Source organism: Sinohyriopsis cumingii, chromosome 10 (assembly GCF_028554795.1).
Source record: "Sinohyriopsis cumingii isolate HCF-2022 chromosome 10, ASM2855479v2, whole genome shotgun sequence".
Classification (NCBI taxonomy): domain Eukaryota; kingdom Metazoa; phylum Mollusca; class Bivalvia; order Unionida; family Unionidae; genus Sinohyriopsis; species Sinohyriopsis cumingii.
In genome coordinates, this window is record NC_142970.1 from 70,545,048 (window position 1) to 70,558,392 (window position 13,345).

A 13,345-nucleotide genomic window follows, 5' to 3' on the forward strand; every position below is an offset into this window, starting at 1 on the left:
AATTTGGTTTTATAAACATTAAGTAACTGTAATTAATATCTGTAAAAAAAATAACTCCAATATTACTCTTTGAGGGTTCTTGGGGAAAAAAAACTATCTTGCATGTACATGTATATTAATGCTGATTTCTACTGGTACTTTCATCAAATTGGAACAAGGGATTTTTGCAGTGTTGTTTAAACCTTTGTTAAAAGAAGGGCTCAAAACTAATACTAAAAAATTTGCAATTTGCTACTTACCATTCTTAAATGCTACTAAATTGTGGATATTTCTGCCAGTACTGAAAAAATGTAAATTTTGAGCCCTGTAAAAATAAATAAAATATATGGTCTAAGAGCTGAGGTCACACTTCCTGGTGTGAATTGGATTACAAAAATCTGGATGCTCACATACAATTTTTTTCTCAAATGTACCTGATAATACTTTGTATTAGGGGTCCCAAGCCAAATGTACCCGGTAATACTTTGTATTCGGTTCCCAAGCCAAATGTACCCGGTAATACTTTGTATTCGGGGCCCAAACCAAATGTACCCAGTAATACTTTGCATTAGGGTTCCCAAGCCAAATGTACCTGGTAATACTTTGTATTCGGTTCCCAAGCTAAATGTACCCGGTAATACTTTGTATTCGGGGCCCAAGCCAAATGTACCCAGTAATACTTTGTATTAGGGTTTCCAAGCCAAATGTACCCAGTAATACTTTGTATTAGGGATCGCAAGCCAAGTGTACCTGGCAATAATTTGTATTAGGGGTCCCAAGTCAAACGTACCCAGTAAGACTTCGTATTAGGGTTCCCAAGCCAAATGTACCCGGTAATACTGTGTATTAGGGTTCCCAAACCAAATGTAACCAGTAATATTTTGTATCAGGGTTCCCAAGCCAAATGTACCCAGTAAAACTTTGTATTAGGGTTCCCAAGCCAAATGTACCCAGTAATACTTTGTATTAGAGTTCCCAAGCCAAATGTACCCGGTAATACTTTTTATTCAGGACCCAAGCCAAATGTACCTGGTAACAATTTGTATTAGGGATCCCAAGCCAAATGTACCTGGCAATACTTTGTATTATGGGTCCCAAGCCAAATGTACCCAGTAATACTTTGTATTAGGGTTCCCAAGTCAAATGTACCCAGCAATACTTTGTATTAGGGTTCCCAAGCCAAATGTACCCGGTAATACTTTTTATTCAGGACCCAAGCCAAATGTACCTGGTAACAATTTGTATTAGGGATCCCAAGCCAAATGTACCTGGCAATACTTTGTATTAGGGGTCCCAAGAAAATGTACCCAGTAATACTTTGTATTTGGGGCCCAAGCCAAATGTACCTGGTAATACTTTGTATTAGGGGTCCCAAGCCAAATGTATCTGGTAATACCTTGTATTAGGGGTCCCAAGCCAAATATACCTGATAATATTTTGTATTAGGGGTCCCAAGCTATACAAGCATATTGTAAAATAGATCCAATTAAACCTCGGAATACTAATTCTTTCACATCTTTTGGGTAAAATGACATGTTAGGTCTTAATAGCAGACCTGCCAACCCTGATGAGTCCAGTAAGGCAGTTGATTTTTTCCGTAAGATTAACCAGTTTTCAGTAAGGTGTAACAAAATACCAAACTGCTATTGTAAAGCTGGAAAACGTAACTAAAAGTTGGACCCATCAACAATAAACATTAACTTCAACTGAAAAGTTTGTAAAGTATGCATCGACTTTTTTTACCACTAGTTCAGGTGCACAAACTCTAGTTCCATACCCTATGTAGCTCAATGGCTTGTTGCTATCTCTCAACTTTACATAATTCTTGGACATTCCTTTCCATTTCACATGACGACAGCAATCATATCTCCTGCCACGAGACATACTCAAGTTGGCATGTGACGTCCAATAAATGTAATTGTGTCCTTTCTAGCTTTTAAGTTTTATTCAAAAGAATCTGAATACTCCTTTTTATTCTTCTGTGTTGATTATTAACACTTTTCTAGAAGCTTATTTTCCCTTTCATCTTAAACATGCATCCCTTTCTGGATGCCATTTTTAAAAAAATCTATAATCAAAATTTGATCATGCAAATGCTTCGCATGAACAAATAGGTGCAGGTTAAAGCATCTGGTTCCCTGACTAATTTCACTAATTCTAAGATGAAATCCGGATCCAAATAGAACATGAATGAACCAATTATCCTAATCTTTTGGCAATGATCATTTTCCCGTAGTTTTTGCCAGTATGCCGTAAGTTCGTATCTTAAGGGTAATTTTCGTAAGACTTATGGCAAAATCGTAAGAATTGGCAGGTCCATAATAGGCCTAAAGTGCAATTTGCCTTGGAGCATATTCACTGTATGTGAAGGTTCATTTCTGATCAATAGTAACTGTGAAGCCTAAATATTTTATTTATTGAATTTTCTAACAAATTCCTTCAAAGGAATTTGACATAAATGTACTCATTCAATGACATTTTTTTCCCACTTCTTATTTTCATCATATTGCATACTCCATTTTTGTGCCCATACAAATCAGACTTCAGATACAAGAAAATCGTTGACATGTACATCAAGTTTTCTTATCTAACACCTTTTGCCTTACGATGTCTTATGATGATGTTTATCTTAAAACCTGGCTGGGATGGGTATTTCTAGGTGGTGCAAAACCTGGCTCGGATGGGTATTTCTTGGTAGTGCAAAACCTGGTTGGGATGGGTCTTTCTAGGTAGTGCAAAACCTGGCTGGGATGGGTATTTCTAGGTAGTGCAAAACCTGGCTCGGCTGGGTATTTCTAGGTAGTGCAAAACCTGGCTCGGATGGGTATTTCTAGGTATTTCCAGGTAGTGCAAAACCTGGCTGGGATGGGTATTTCTAGGTAGTGCAAAACCTGGCTGGGATGGGTATTTCTAGGTAGTGCAAAACCTGGCTGGGATGGGTCTTTCTAGGCAGTGCAAAACCTGGCTCGGCTGGGTATTTCTAGGTAGTGCAAAACCTGGCTGGGATGGGTATTTCTAGGTAGTGCAAAACCTGGCTGGGATGGGTATTTCTAGGTAGTACAAAACCTGGCTCGGATGGGTATTTCTAGGTAGTGCAAAATCTGGCTGGGATGGGTATTTCTAGGTAGTGCAAAACCTGGCTGGGATGGGTATTTCTAGGTAGTGCAAAACCTGGCTGGGATGGGTATTTTTAGGCAGTGCAAAACCTGGCTGGGATGGGTATTTCTGAGTTGTGCAAAACCTGGCTGGGATGGGTATTTTTAGGTAGTGCAAAACCTGGCTGGGATGGGTATTTCCGAGTAGTGCAAAACCTGGCTGGGATGGGTATTTCTAGGTAGTGCAAAACCTGGCTGGGATGGGTATTTCTAGGTAGTGCAAAATCTGGCAGGGATGGGTATTTCAAGGTAGTGCAAAACCTGGCTAGGATGGGTATTTCTAAGTAGTGCAAACCCTAGCTGGGATGGGTATAGTCCGAGTTTCCTCTGACCCTTGCCACCCCATTTTTGATATTTGGACACTGATGCTGGGGTGTAGGGTCAGAGTCAACTGCCTATCGAAAAGTTGGAATGTAGGTTGCAAGATTTGTATAGCCAAGTGACTCGGAATGCAAATAGCAAGATACAGGTCAAATTTCAGCAACTATGTACTTTCATCTTGTCTGTCAGCAGATCAAAGACATGACAAATGCTATGTTTTTGATTTTTGAGAGAAAAAATCACATTCCTATTGATTTCATGCAGGTATATCTTGATGAAAGGTCATTCAAGTTTGCTAGGCCGGCTAGTAAGCGGCTACCCTATGCCAACACCAAATGGTGCCGGCAAATTCCTACTTTTCGATAGGCAGTGGACTATGACCCTACACCCCAACATGAATGTTCTAATATCAAAAATGGGGTGGGAAGGATCAGAGGAAACTCGGACTTGGGTGGGTATTTCTAGGTAGTGCAAAACCTGGCTGGGATGGGTATTTCTAGGTAGTGCAAAACCTGGCTGGGATGGGTATTTCTAGGTAGTGCAAAACCTGGCTGGGATGGGTATTTCTAGGTAGTGCAAAACCTGGCTTGGATGGGTATTTCTAGGTAGTGCAAAACCTGGCTGGGATGGGTATTTCTAGGTAGTGCAAAACCTGGCTGGGATGGGTCTTTCTAGGTAGTGCAAAACCTGGCTGGGATGGGTATTTCTAGGTAGAGCAAAACCTGGCTGGGATGGGTATTTCTAGGTAGTGCAAAACCTGGCTCGGATGGGTATTTCTAGGCAGTGCAAAACCTGGCTCGGATGGGTATTTCTAGATAGTGCAAAACCTGACTGGGATGGGTATTTCTAGGTAGTGCAAAAACCTGGCTGGGATGGGTATTTCTACGTAGTGCAAAACCTGGCTCGGATGGGTATTTCTAGGTAGTGCAAAACCTGGCTCGGCTGGGTATTTCTAGGTAGTGCAAAACCTGGCTCGGATGGGTATTTCCGAGTAGTGCAAAACCTGGCTGGGATGGGTATTTCTAGGTAGTGCAAAACCTGGCTGGGATGGGTATTTCTAGGTAGTGCAAAATCTGGCGGGGATGGGTATTTCAAGGTAGTGCAAAACCTGGCTAGGATGGGTATTTCTAAGTAGTGCAAACCCTAGCTGGGATGGGTATAGTCCGAGTTTCCTCTGACCCTTGCCACCCCATTTTTGATCTTATGACACTGATGCTGGGGTGTAGGGTCAGAGTCAACTGCCTATCGAAAAGTTGGAATGTAGGTTGCAAGATTTGTATAGCCAAGTGACTCGGAATGCAAATAGCAAGATCCAGGTCAAATTTCAGCAACTATGTACTTTCATCTTGTCTGTCAGCAGATTAAAGACATGACAAATGCTATGTTTTTGATTTTTGAGAGAAAAAATCACATTCCTATTGATTTCATGCAGGTATATCTTGATGAAAGGTCATTCAAGTTTGCTAGGCCAGCTAGTAAGCGGCTACCCTATGCCAACACCAAATGGTGCCGGCAAATTCCTACTTTTCGATAGGCAGTGGACTATGACCCTACACCCCAACATGAATGTTCTAATATCAAAAATGGGGTGGGAAGGATCAGAGGAAACTCGGACTTGGGTGGGTATTTCTAGGTAGTGCAAAACCTGGCTGGGATGGGTATTTCTAGGTAGTGCAAAACCTGGCTGGGATGGGTCTTTCTAGGTAGTGCAAAACCTGGCTGGGATGGGTATTTCTAGGTAGAGCAAAACCTGGCTGGGATGGGTATTTCTAGGTAGTGCAAAACCTGGCTCGGATGGGTATTTCTAGGCAGTGCAAAACCTGGCTGGGATGGGTATTTCTAGATAGTGCAAAACCTGGCTGGGATGGGTATTTCTACGTAGTGCAAAAACCTGGCTGGGATGGGTATTTCTACGTAGTGCAAAACCTGGCTCCGATGGGTATTTCTAGGTAGTGCAAAACCTGGCTCGGCTGGGTATTTCTAGGTAGTGCAAAACCTGGCTCGGATGGGTATTTCTAGATAGTGCAAAACCTGGCTCGGCTGGGTATTTCTAGGTAGTGCAAAACCTGGCTCGGCTGGGTATTTCTAGGTAGTGCAAAACCTGGCTGGGATGGGTATTTCTAGGTAGTGCAAAACCTGGCTGGGATGGGTATTTCTAGGTAGTGCAAAACCTGGCTGGGATGGGTATTTCTAGGTAGTGCAAAACCTGGCTCGGCTGGGTATTTCTAGGTAGTGCAAAACCTGGCTCGGATGGGTATTTCTAGATAGTGCAAAACCTGGCTGGGATGGGTATTTCTAGGTAGTGCAAAACCTGGCTCGGATGGGTATTTCTAGGTAGTGCAAAACCTGCCTGGGATGGGTATTTCTAGGTAGTGCAAAACCTGGCTGGGATGGGTATTTCTAGGCAGTGCAAAACCTGGCTGGGATGGGTATTTCTAGGTAGTACAAAACCTGGCTGGGATGGGTATTTCTAGGTAGTGCAAAACCTGGCTCGGATGGGTATTTCAAGGTAGTGCAAAACCTGGCTCGGATGGGTCTTTCTAGGCAGTGCAAAACCTGGCTGGGATGGGTATTTCTTGGTAGTGCAAAACCTGGCTGGGATGGGTATTTTTAGGTAGTGCAAAACCTGGCTGGGATGGGTATTTCTAGGTAGTGCAAAACCTGGCTGGGATGGGTATTTCTAGGTAGTGCAAAACCTGGCTGGGATGGGTATTTCAAGGTAGTGCAAAACCTGGCTGGGATGGGTATTTCTAAGTAGTGCAAAACCTAGCTGGGATGGGTATAGTCCGAGTTTCCTCTGACCCTTGCCACCCCATTTTTGATATTTGGACACTGATGCTGGGGTGTAGGGTCAGAGTCAACTGCCTATCGAAAAGTTGGAATGTAGGTTGCAAGATTTGTATAGCCAAGTGACTCGGAATGCAAATAGCAAGATCCAGGTCAAATTTCAGCAACTATGTACTTTCATCTTGTCTGTCAGCAGACTAAAGACATGACGAATGCTATGTTTTTGATTTTTGAGAGAAAAAAATCACATTCCTATTGATTTCATGCAGGTATATCTTGATGAAAGGTCATTCAAGTTTGCTAGGCCAGCTAGTAAGCAGCTACCCTATGCCAACACCAAATGGTGCCAGCGAATTCCTACTTTTCGATAGGCAATGGACTATGACCCTACACCCCAACATGAATGTCCTAATATTAAAAATGGGGTGGGAAGGATCAGAGGAAACTCGGACTTGGGTGGGTATTTCTAGGTAGTACAAAACCTGGCCGGGATGGGTATTTCTAGGTAGTGCAAAACCTGGCTGAGTCCGGGTGGCCGAGCTGGGTAACCATTTATCGATAATACAAGCAAAAATTAAAACAAAGTTATCAGCTCATTTGTTTCCAGTTTCTCTTGAAGTCCAGGAACTGAAAATAGCCAAGTAGAGCTAGCAGTCTTTTGAGAGGTGAACATTTGAAGTAAGGCCTAACTGTATAACACAAAACACACCCATCAATCATACACCAGAAAAAAATGAATTAACAGTTGTTTTAAGAAGATATACAAGGTCTTTTTTTTTCTAAATAAACAATATAACCAGTGAGGAAAACCAGGCAAATTAGTTTTTTTTCTTTAAAAATCAAACCCTATGCAAAGTGGAACCTGCTGAAAAACCACTGCTGCACGACTCATGTATGTTAAAAGCATTCACAAGACTGTTATTTGTTCAAAACATTCACTGTGAGACTGCTATCTGAAATGTATAGATGTGCTGCTGTTACTGTTTTTCTTACGATATACCAAAATCATAAACTTCCATTGTCTTTTATAACAGCAGGCTAAACTAAAATGTAAAAGGTAAGTCAACATTAACAAGTGAACAAGTGCCACAATGACCCGTTAAAACAAAACAAAACAAATTTATGGCCGAGTTAGCAATGTAGGCATTAATTTAGATGGCAGCTAGCTGATAATAGAAAGGCTGAACACTATATTTTGTATGTTCTTTTATTTTTTAAACTTCCGTATCCTCTTTGCAAATGAAACTAAATTTTGTAACCTCTAACTGGACTCTGATACCACCGTATCTTCTTTTTTTCAATATATAAGAGTTATGTGACAAGTATAAACAAATATTTTTACATATTCACGTTCATATTGTCTGTTATGTCAACGTGTTCAACACTTTACATTTTCTAGATCAGTTAAGTCCATAAACAAGTACCATATATACTTGCATATAAGTTGAGTCAAAAGAGCAAACAGCCAAGATCCATATCTAGCATAGCAAAATGTGCATCAGATCAGAATCTACATTGTTTTTTCCACTGATTATATCAAACTTTAAGACCCAAATCTGCTGGTGCATTATGTAACAGCAGATCTGGGTCAGTGCAGTTTGCAGTTGGTCTCATAAGCAAATATATAAGGTATACTTTAACTGTCCTATAATTTGTCTTGATAAGTGAACTTCTGAAGCCCACATATGGGTATACTTGACCTAAAATATTTGTAAGATCTCTGAATAAAATGTCAAGATACTTATGTTCTGAGGCATTATCACCGCAGCCTGTGAAACTACTGGGCATATCAGTATATCCAGTGGAAAGGTTTTAAAATTCACCTCAAACCACCAAGATAATGAGCTATTTTACTGAGGCAAGGCAAATTTTCTTTTGGAAAAATTTATAGTTCATTTCTGGTATTTAAGCTGTGGACATTAGTCTAAAAAGTAATTAATTATTTATATATGTATCTGTTTAAACACCTTCATTTTTGCATGCCAGCCATGAATGAATGGTAACAGTTGTCTTCAACAAGGCTGACCCCAGTTACGACCATTTCAAAGAGAAGTCAATTTTTTAAAAACATTTTCCAGGTCTTTAATTATAGAACAGGTAGCTGTTTCATAAGCCTGTTGGAAAACATTTAAAATCAAGACGCTTGTAAAATTATTAGTGTTGAAGTAAATACCACTGGAAAGCTTGGCAGTATTAAAAATTACTTTAAGATGTTTTGTTCCACAAGACCATCTGCTGAAATAACTAAAAAGAATAGTGAGAAATGTTCAGATCTGCAAGTAAGTTAACATTCAAGGAATTCCAGATAGTTCAATTTTATTTCTTAATTAGAATCAGCAATCTGAACATATTTTAATGTATTTTTTAGTTGTTCTCTGTGCCAAAATCTAAATTTCAGCATTATACTCATGTTAATTTTCTTGACAACTGCCTCACTTTTTTTCATTTTTTAACAGGGCCTTTTCCCACTCAACCAAGAAAACTCCATGCTATATGCAAACATGAGAGAAGTCACAATGGTCCAGAGTTGTCTTGCTTACAATTTATCTCATTCTGTACATCATACATGTACCATATAATACCAGTATACAATATGATTTTTAGATATTCTACATGTACCATATAATACCAGTATATATGATTTTTAGATATTCTACATGAACCATTTAATACCAGTATATATGATTTTTAGATATTCTACATGTACCATTTAATACCAGTATATAATATGATTTTTAGATATTCTACATGTACCATATAATACCAGTATATATGATTTTTAGATATTCTACATGTACCATTTAATACCAGTATATGAGTTTTAGATATTCTACATGTACCATATAATATCAGTATATATGATTTTTAAATATTCTACATGTACCATATAATACCAGTATATATGATTTTTAGATATTCTACATGTACCATTTAATACCAGTATATATGATTTTTAGATATTCTACATGTACCATATAATACCATTATATATGATTTTTAGATATTCTACATGTACCATATAATACCAGTATATATGATTTTTAGATATTCTACATGTACCATATAATACCAGTATATATGATTTTTAAATATTCTACATGTACCATATAATACCAGTATATATGATTTTTAGATATTCTACATGTACCATATAATACCAGTATATATGATTTTTAGATATTCTACATGTACCATTTAATACCAGTATATGAGTTTTAGATATTCTACATGTACCATATAATACCAGTACATAATATGATTTTTAGATGTTCTACATGAACCATATAATACCAGTATATATGATTTTTAGATATTCTACATGTACCATTTAATACCAGTATATATGATTTTTTTAGATATTCTACATGTACCATATAATACCATTATATATGATTTTTAGATGTTCTACATGAACCATATAATACCAGTATGATTTTTAGATATTGTACATGTACCATATAATACCAGTATATAATATGATTTTTAGATGTTCTACATGAACGATATAATACCAGTATATGATTTTTAGATATCATACATGTACCATATAATACTAGTATATATGATTATTTAGATATTCTACATGTACCATATAATGCCAGTATATATGATTTTTAGATATCATACATGTACCATATAATACTAGTATATATGATTATTTAGATATTCTACATGTACCATATAATGCCAGTATATATGATTTTTAGATATTCTACATGTACCATAAAATACCAGTATATATGATTATTTAGATATTCTACATGTACCATTTAATACCAGTATATATGATTTTTAGATATTCTACATGTACCATATAATACCAGTATATATACCACTCTCTTGGTAACTCGTGCCATAATAACTCGTAAACCTGCTTATAACGCGGGATCAGGCATAGATCCCATTTTTTAAACCTGAAAATACCCCCAAAATTAATCCCTATTTGTTGAACTTGAAGAAAATCATGATCAGAATTGGTAACAGAAATTTTGATGTATTGCTTGTTTTATCATTGAAAACGGCAGATAGGACCTGGAACGGTAGATAGGACCTGGAAATGTTAATCAACACTATGAAATATCAAATTTAATAATAGGTCAAACAATTTTTTACATTTTCTTTCCAAACTGCTTTCTTAGTACATGTACACCGCAATGAACAATATGTAAGGAAATTTCGATCATTTTTTATTAACTGAAATTTGTGTTCTAGTTCAATCTTTTAGTTCCTTTTAAGCGTAATCATCATAAATGCAATGTGTCCTCTTGTAATTAAACGTAAAATGTGTCAATCTACTGTAACAGCAATGATACTCACAGCCAGATTAAGGCTCTTGGGGGCCTGGGTAGCTTCAAATTGTGGAGGGAGGGGAAATACACCCAGCAAGCAGTCATTAAACTGTCCTTTATATGTCTATAATTATTATAGCAATATTCGTCTAAGTAGCCGATGGTCAGACTTATACAATGCCGTCTGGCATTTCTGCACAACTAAGGTTTTCGTCACCAATACTGAAGCAAAACACATACTGAATTTGACCAATTGACAAAAATAAAATACTGCAAAGCTTACTATTTGAAAAGAGGCAATTGTCACCAGAATATTCTGTTCAAACTAATAATTTTGGACACACTGGATACCACCCAAGTTTTCATGACTCATGATAGGTTAACCTATTCTGCACATAGCTTTGAAAAGATGTAATGTTTATTAATTGGGATATGGAAATGAAATACATTACTTTGGACTGTTACTGTCAGCATTTCGGTTGAGTAATTTAAATTAGGTCACATTTATAAATGGTTTTACACAATTCAACGTAAAAATGCCAATAAATGGCCAGAGATATTAAGCAGACTAAACTGATTGTGTACAAAAAATTAGTAAAGTTCAACATTTTATAAAAATAAAAAGCTATTAAGTTTAAGAGAACTAACAATGAATATGATGCAATGTGCTTACAGCATATTGTTTATGGGGGAAAATAATTACTAAAGAATTTAGAAACAGACTATATGCCAGGACTTTCTTGTGAATCCCGACCTAGCAGCAAGTTCACATTTCGGATAGCAGACGATTTTGTACATGTGGGATAGCTTCTTGCAAAATTAGAAACGTGGATTAAAATTCAATATTATTTTAAAATATACATTTCCATCTTTTATATAATGTATTTATCATATGATTCTAAAACATAGTAAATAGGATTTTCTAGGTTAGAAAGTCAAGAAGGTCATGGAGTGGGTCTTCATGTTGACATTTAGAAATCACATTTTCATATGCAATTAGGGTAGAAATGTGAGATATTTTTTTTTACACGTATTGAATATCACTTCCTTAATAAAAGGATGGTTGTTCTTTCTTGATGGAATAATGGTACCAATTGCGCAAGACCAGGTGGGTGGAGCTTAAGGTGTAGGAACACTGCATTCAGAAATAAAGAACAACACTAGTTGTGATTGGTGCATTATGTAAGAGTTGTACTTTCTGTTAGGCTTAAAAAAAGTTGTGCCTCTTGGCAACATGCAAGATTATGTTAATTCATCTCTAGATCATATTTTCTACTTTTTATGATGTTTTTTTAAAATGTGGTACACATGGCTGAAACTGTCTGTTGTGACTAGATAACTCTTACCCCTGTCTAGTTCCAGCAGAGTTATCTCTCTTAAATGCAATGGAGTACCTGGTTTTGTCCTTGTCAAATTGACAATCGAGCATTGTTCCCTATGACAGTGTGTAGCATGCATGCTGAGGTAGGATAGAGAGTACATTTATTTCACAAAACATTAGCATTTAGGTATATGGAACAATTGGTACTGTGATACTAGTCCTACAGTGTAAGACATAGCACTGGTTGGTTTTGTTTTAGTGTTTGACGCCCACAACATGAATATTAGCGTCAAGGTTTTACATGTAGGACTACTGTGATACCTGGTACACATTGGATATTCGACCAAACACGCGTCCAAAGTTTACAGGAATGTCTTATCGTTACGCAGAATTACCCGATGCGCAGAATTAGCCAACATGGTGGTATGTGGTTTATTTAAACAAATTTAGTTTTTATTCACGGCAAAGGATACGGGGGCGATGCACATGCCCCGTGTAAATCAACACACACACACACCTTAATCCGGCCCATGTGGAATAATGAGATGGTGGGTGGGCGGGGCGGAGATGTGAATATAGCATAACCAGTCATTATGTTCAAGAAGCAGAGAAGGAAATTATTGCAAAGATTACCACGCTGTCATTTACGTACACGCTGAATAACGTCTCTCAAACAAAAATGATCATGCATTGTACCTCTTTTGGAGCATATGTCCCCAGGCCCAGGGCTGGCAATTTCTGGCCACTTCGTAACCTGATAATAAATTTGTCACGATCACTCATTTCAGGAAACAGTAAGTCTATGTTCCAAACTCTGTGTCTGGTCTCAATCAACTATCGTCGGTTAGCTTTACTTAGCTTTAGTATCCTCAATATAAAAGTCGGTCAGTCTTTGCGAATCCCGATCTAAGATTGGATGTCAGGTCACAGGTTAACCGAATTAAATGTTCGGATACTCTCAAATATTCTTAAAATAGCAGGAGATAAATTATGCGCTTGAAATTATGCTGACAGTGCAGCGAATGCTTCCTAACTTCGACTTTTGAGATCAAGTTATCATCTACTCAACGAGTGAAATGCATCCTTGACCCTACTCATTCGGATGTACTCAGTCTTTTTACCTATCCTGATAATAGCAGGTGTTAGCTTCTCTATGCGAACGATCGTTATATACTTAAGTCAAATAGTTGGCGTATGTGTTCCATCGTACAATAACATAATGCACATCGTAGGGGACTTTCAGTATTTATTTTAACACACACACACACACACAAAAGCAACAAACCTAAAGCCAATTAGTCACACAGTAAACTGTCTTTCGACATACAATTATGAATCTATATATACTTATGACCAAGTGGGAATAATTAATAAAATAATCTTTGCTACATTTTATATAAAGTTGAAATTCAGCAATTAACTTTTTCTCTCTAGATGGCAGCATATATGTAATAAGTTAAATCAGTTCTTTTGGAAGGCATAATGACCCCCCC

General features: G+C 37.6%; 1 protein-coding gene across 1 annotated transcript in view; it reads right to left on the reverse strand.

The window, feature by feature from the left end:
• The window catches only part of LOC149790363 (aldo-keto reductase 1B-like), a 58,243-nt gene extending 45,298 nt beyond the window's left edge, over nt 1-12,945 (reverse strand). The window contains exon 1 of the mRNA XM_089972408.1: nt 12,549-12,945. Within this exon, the coding sequence (XP_089828534.1) occupies nt 12,549-12,635 (87 nt within the window). The 5' untranslated portion in view covers nt 12,636-12,945. The remainder of the gene's footprint in view (nt 1-12,548) is intronic.
• Nucleotides 12,946-13,345: the final 400 nt, after the last annotated feature.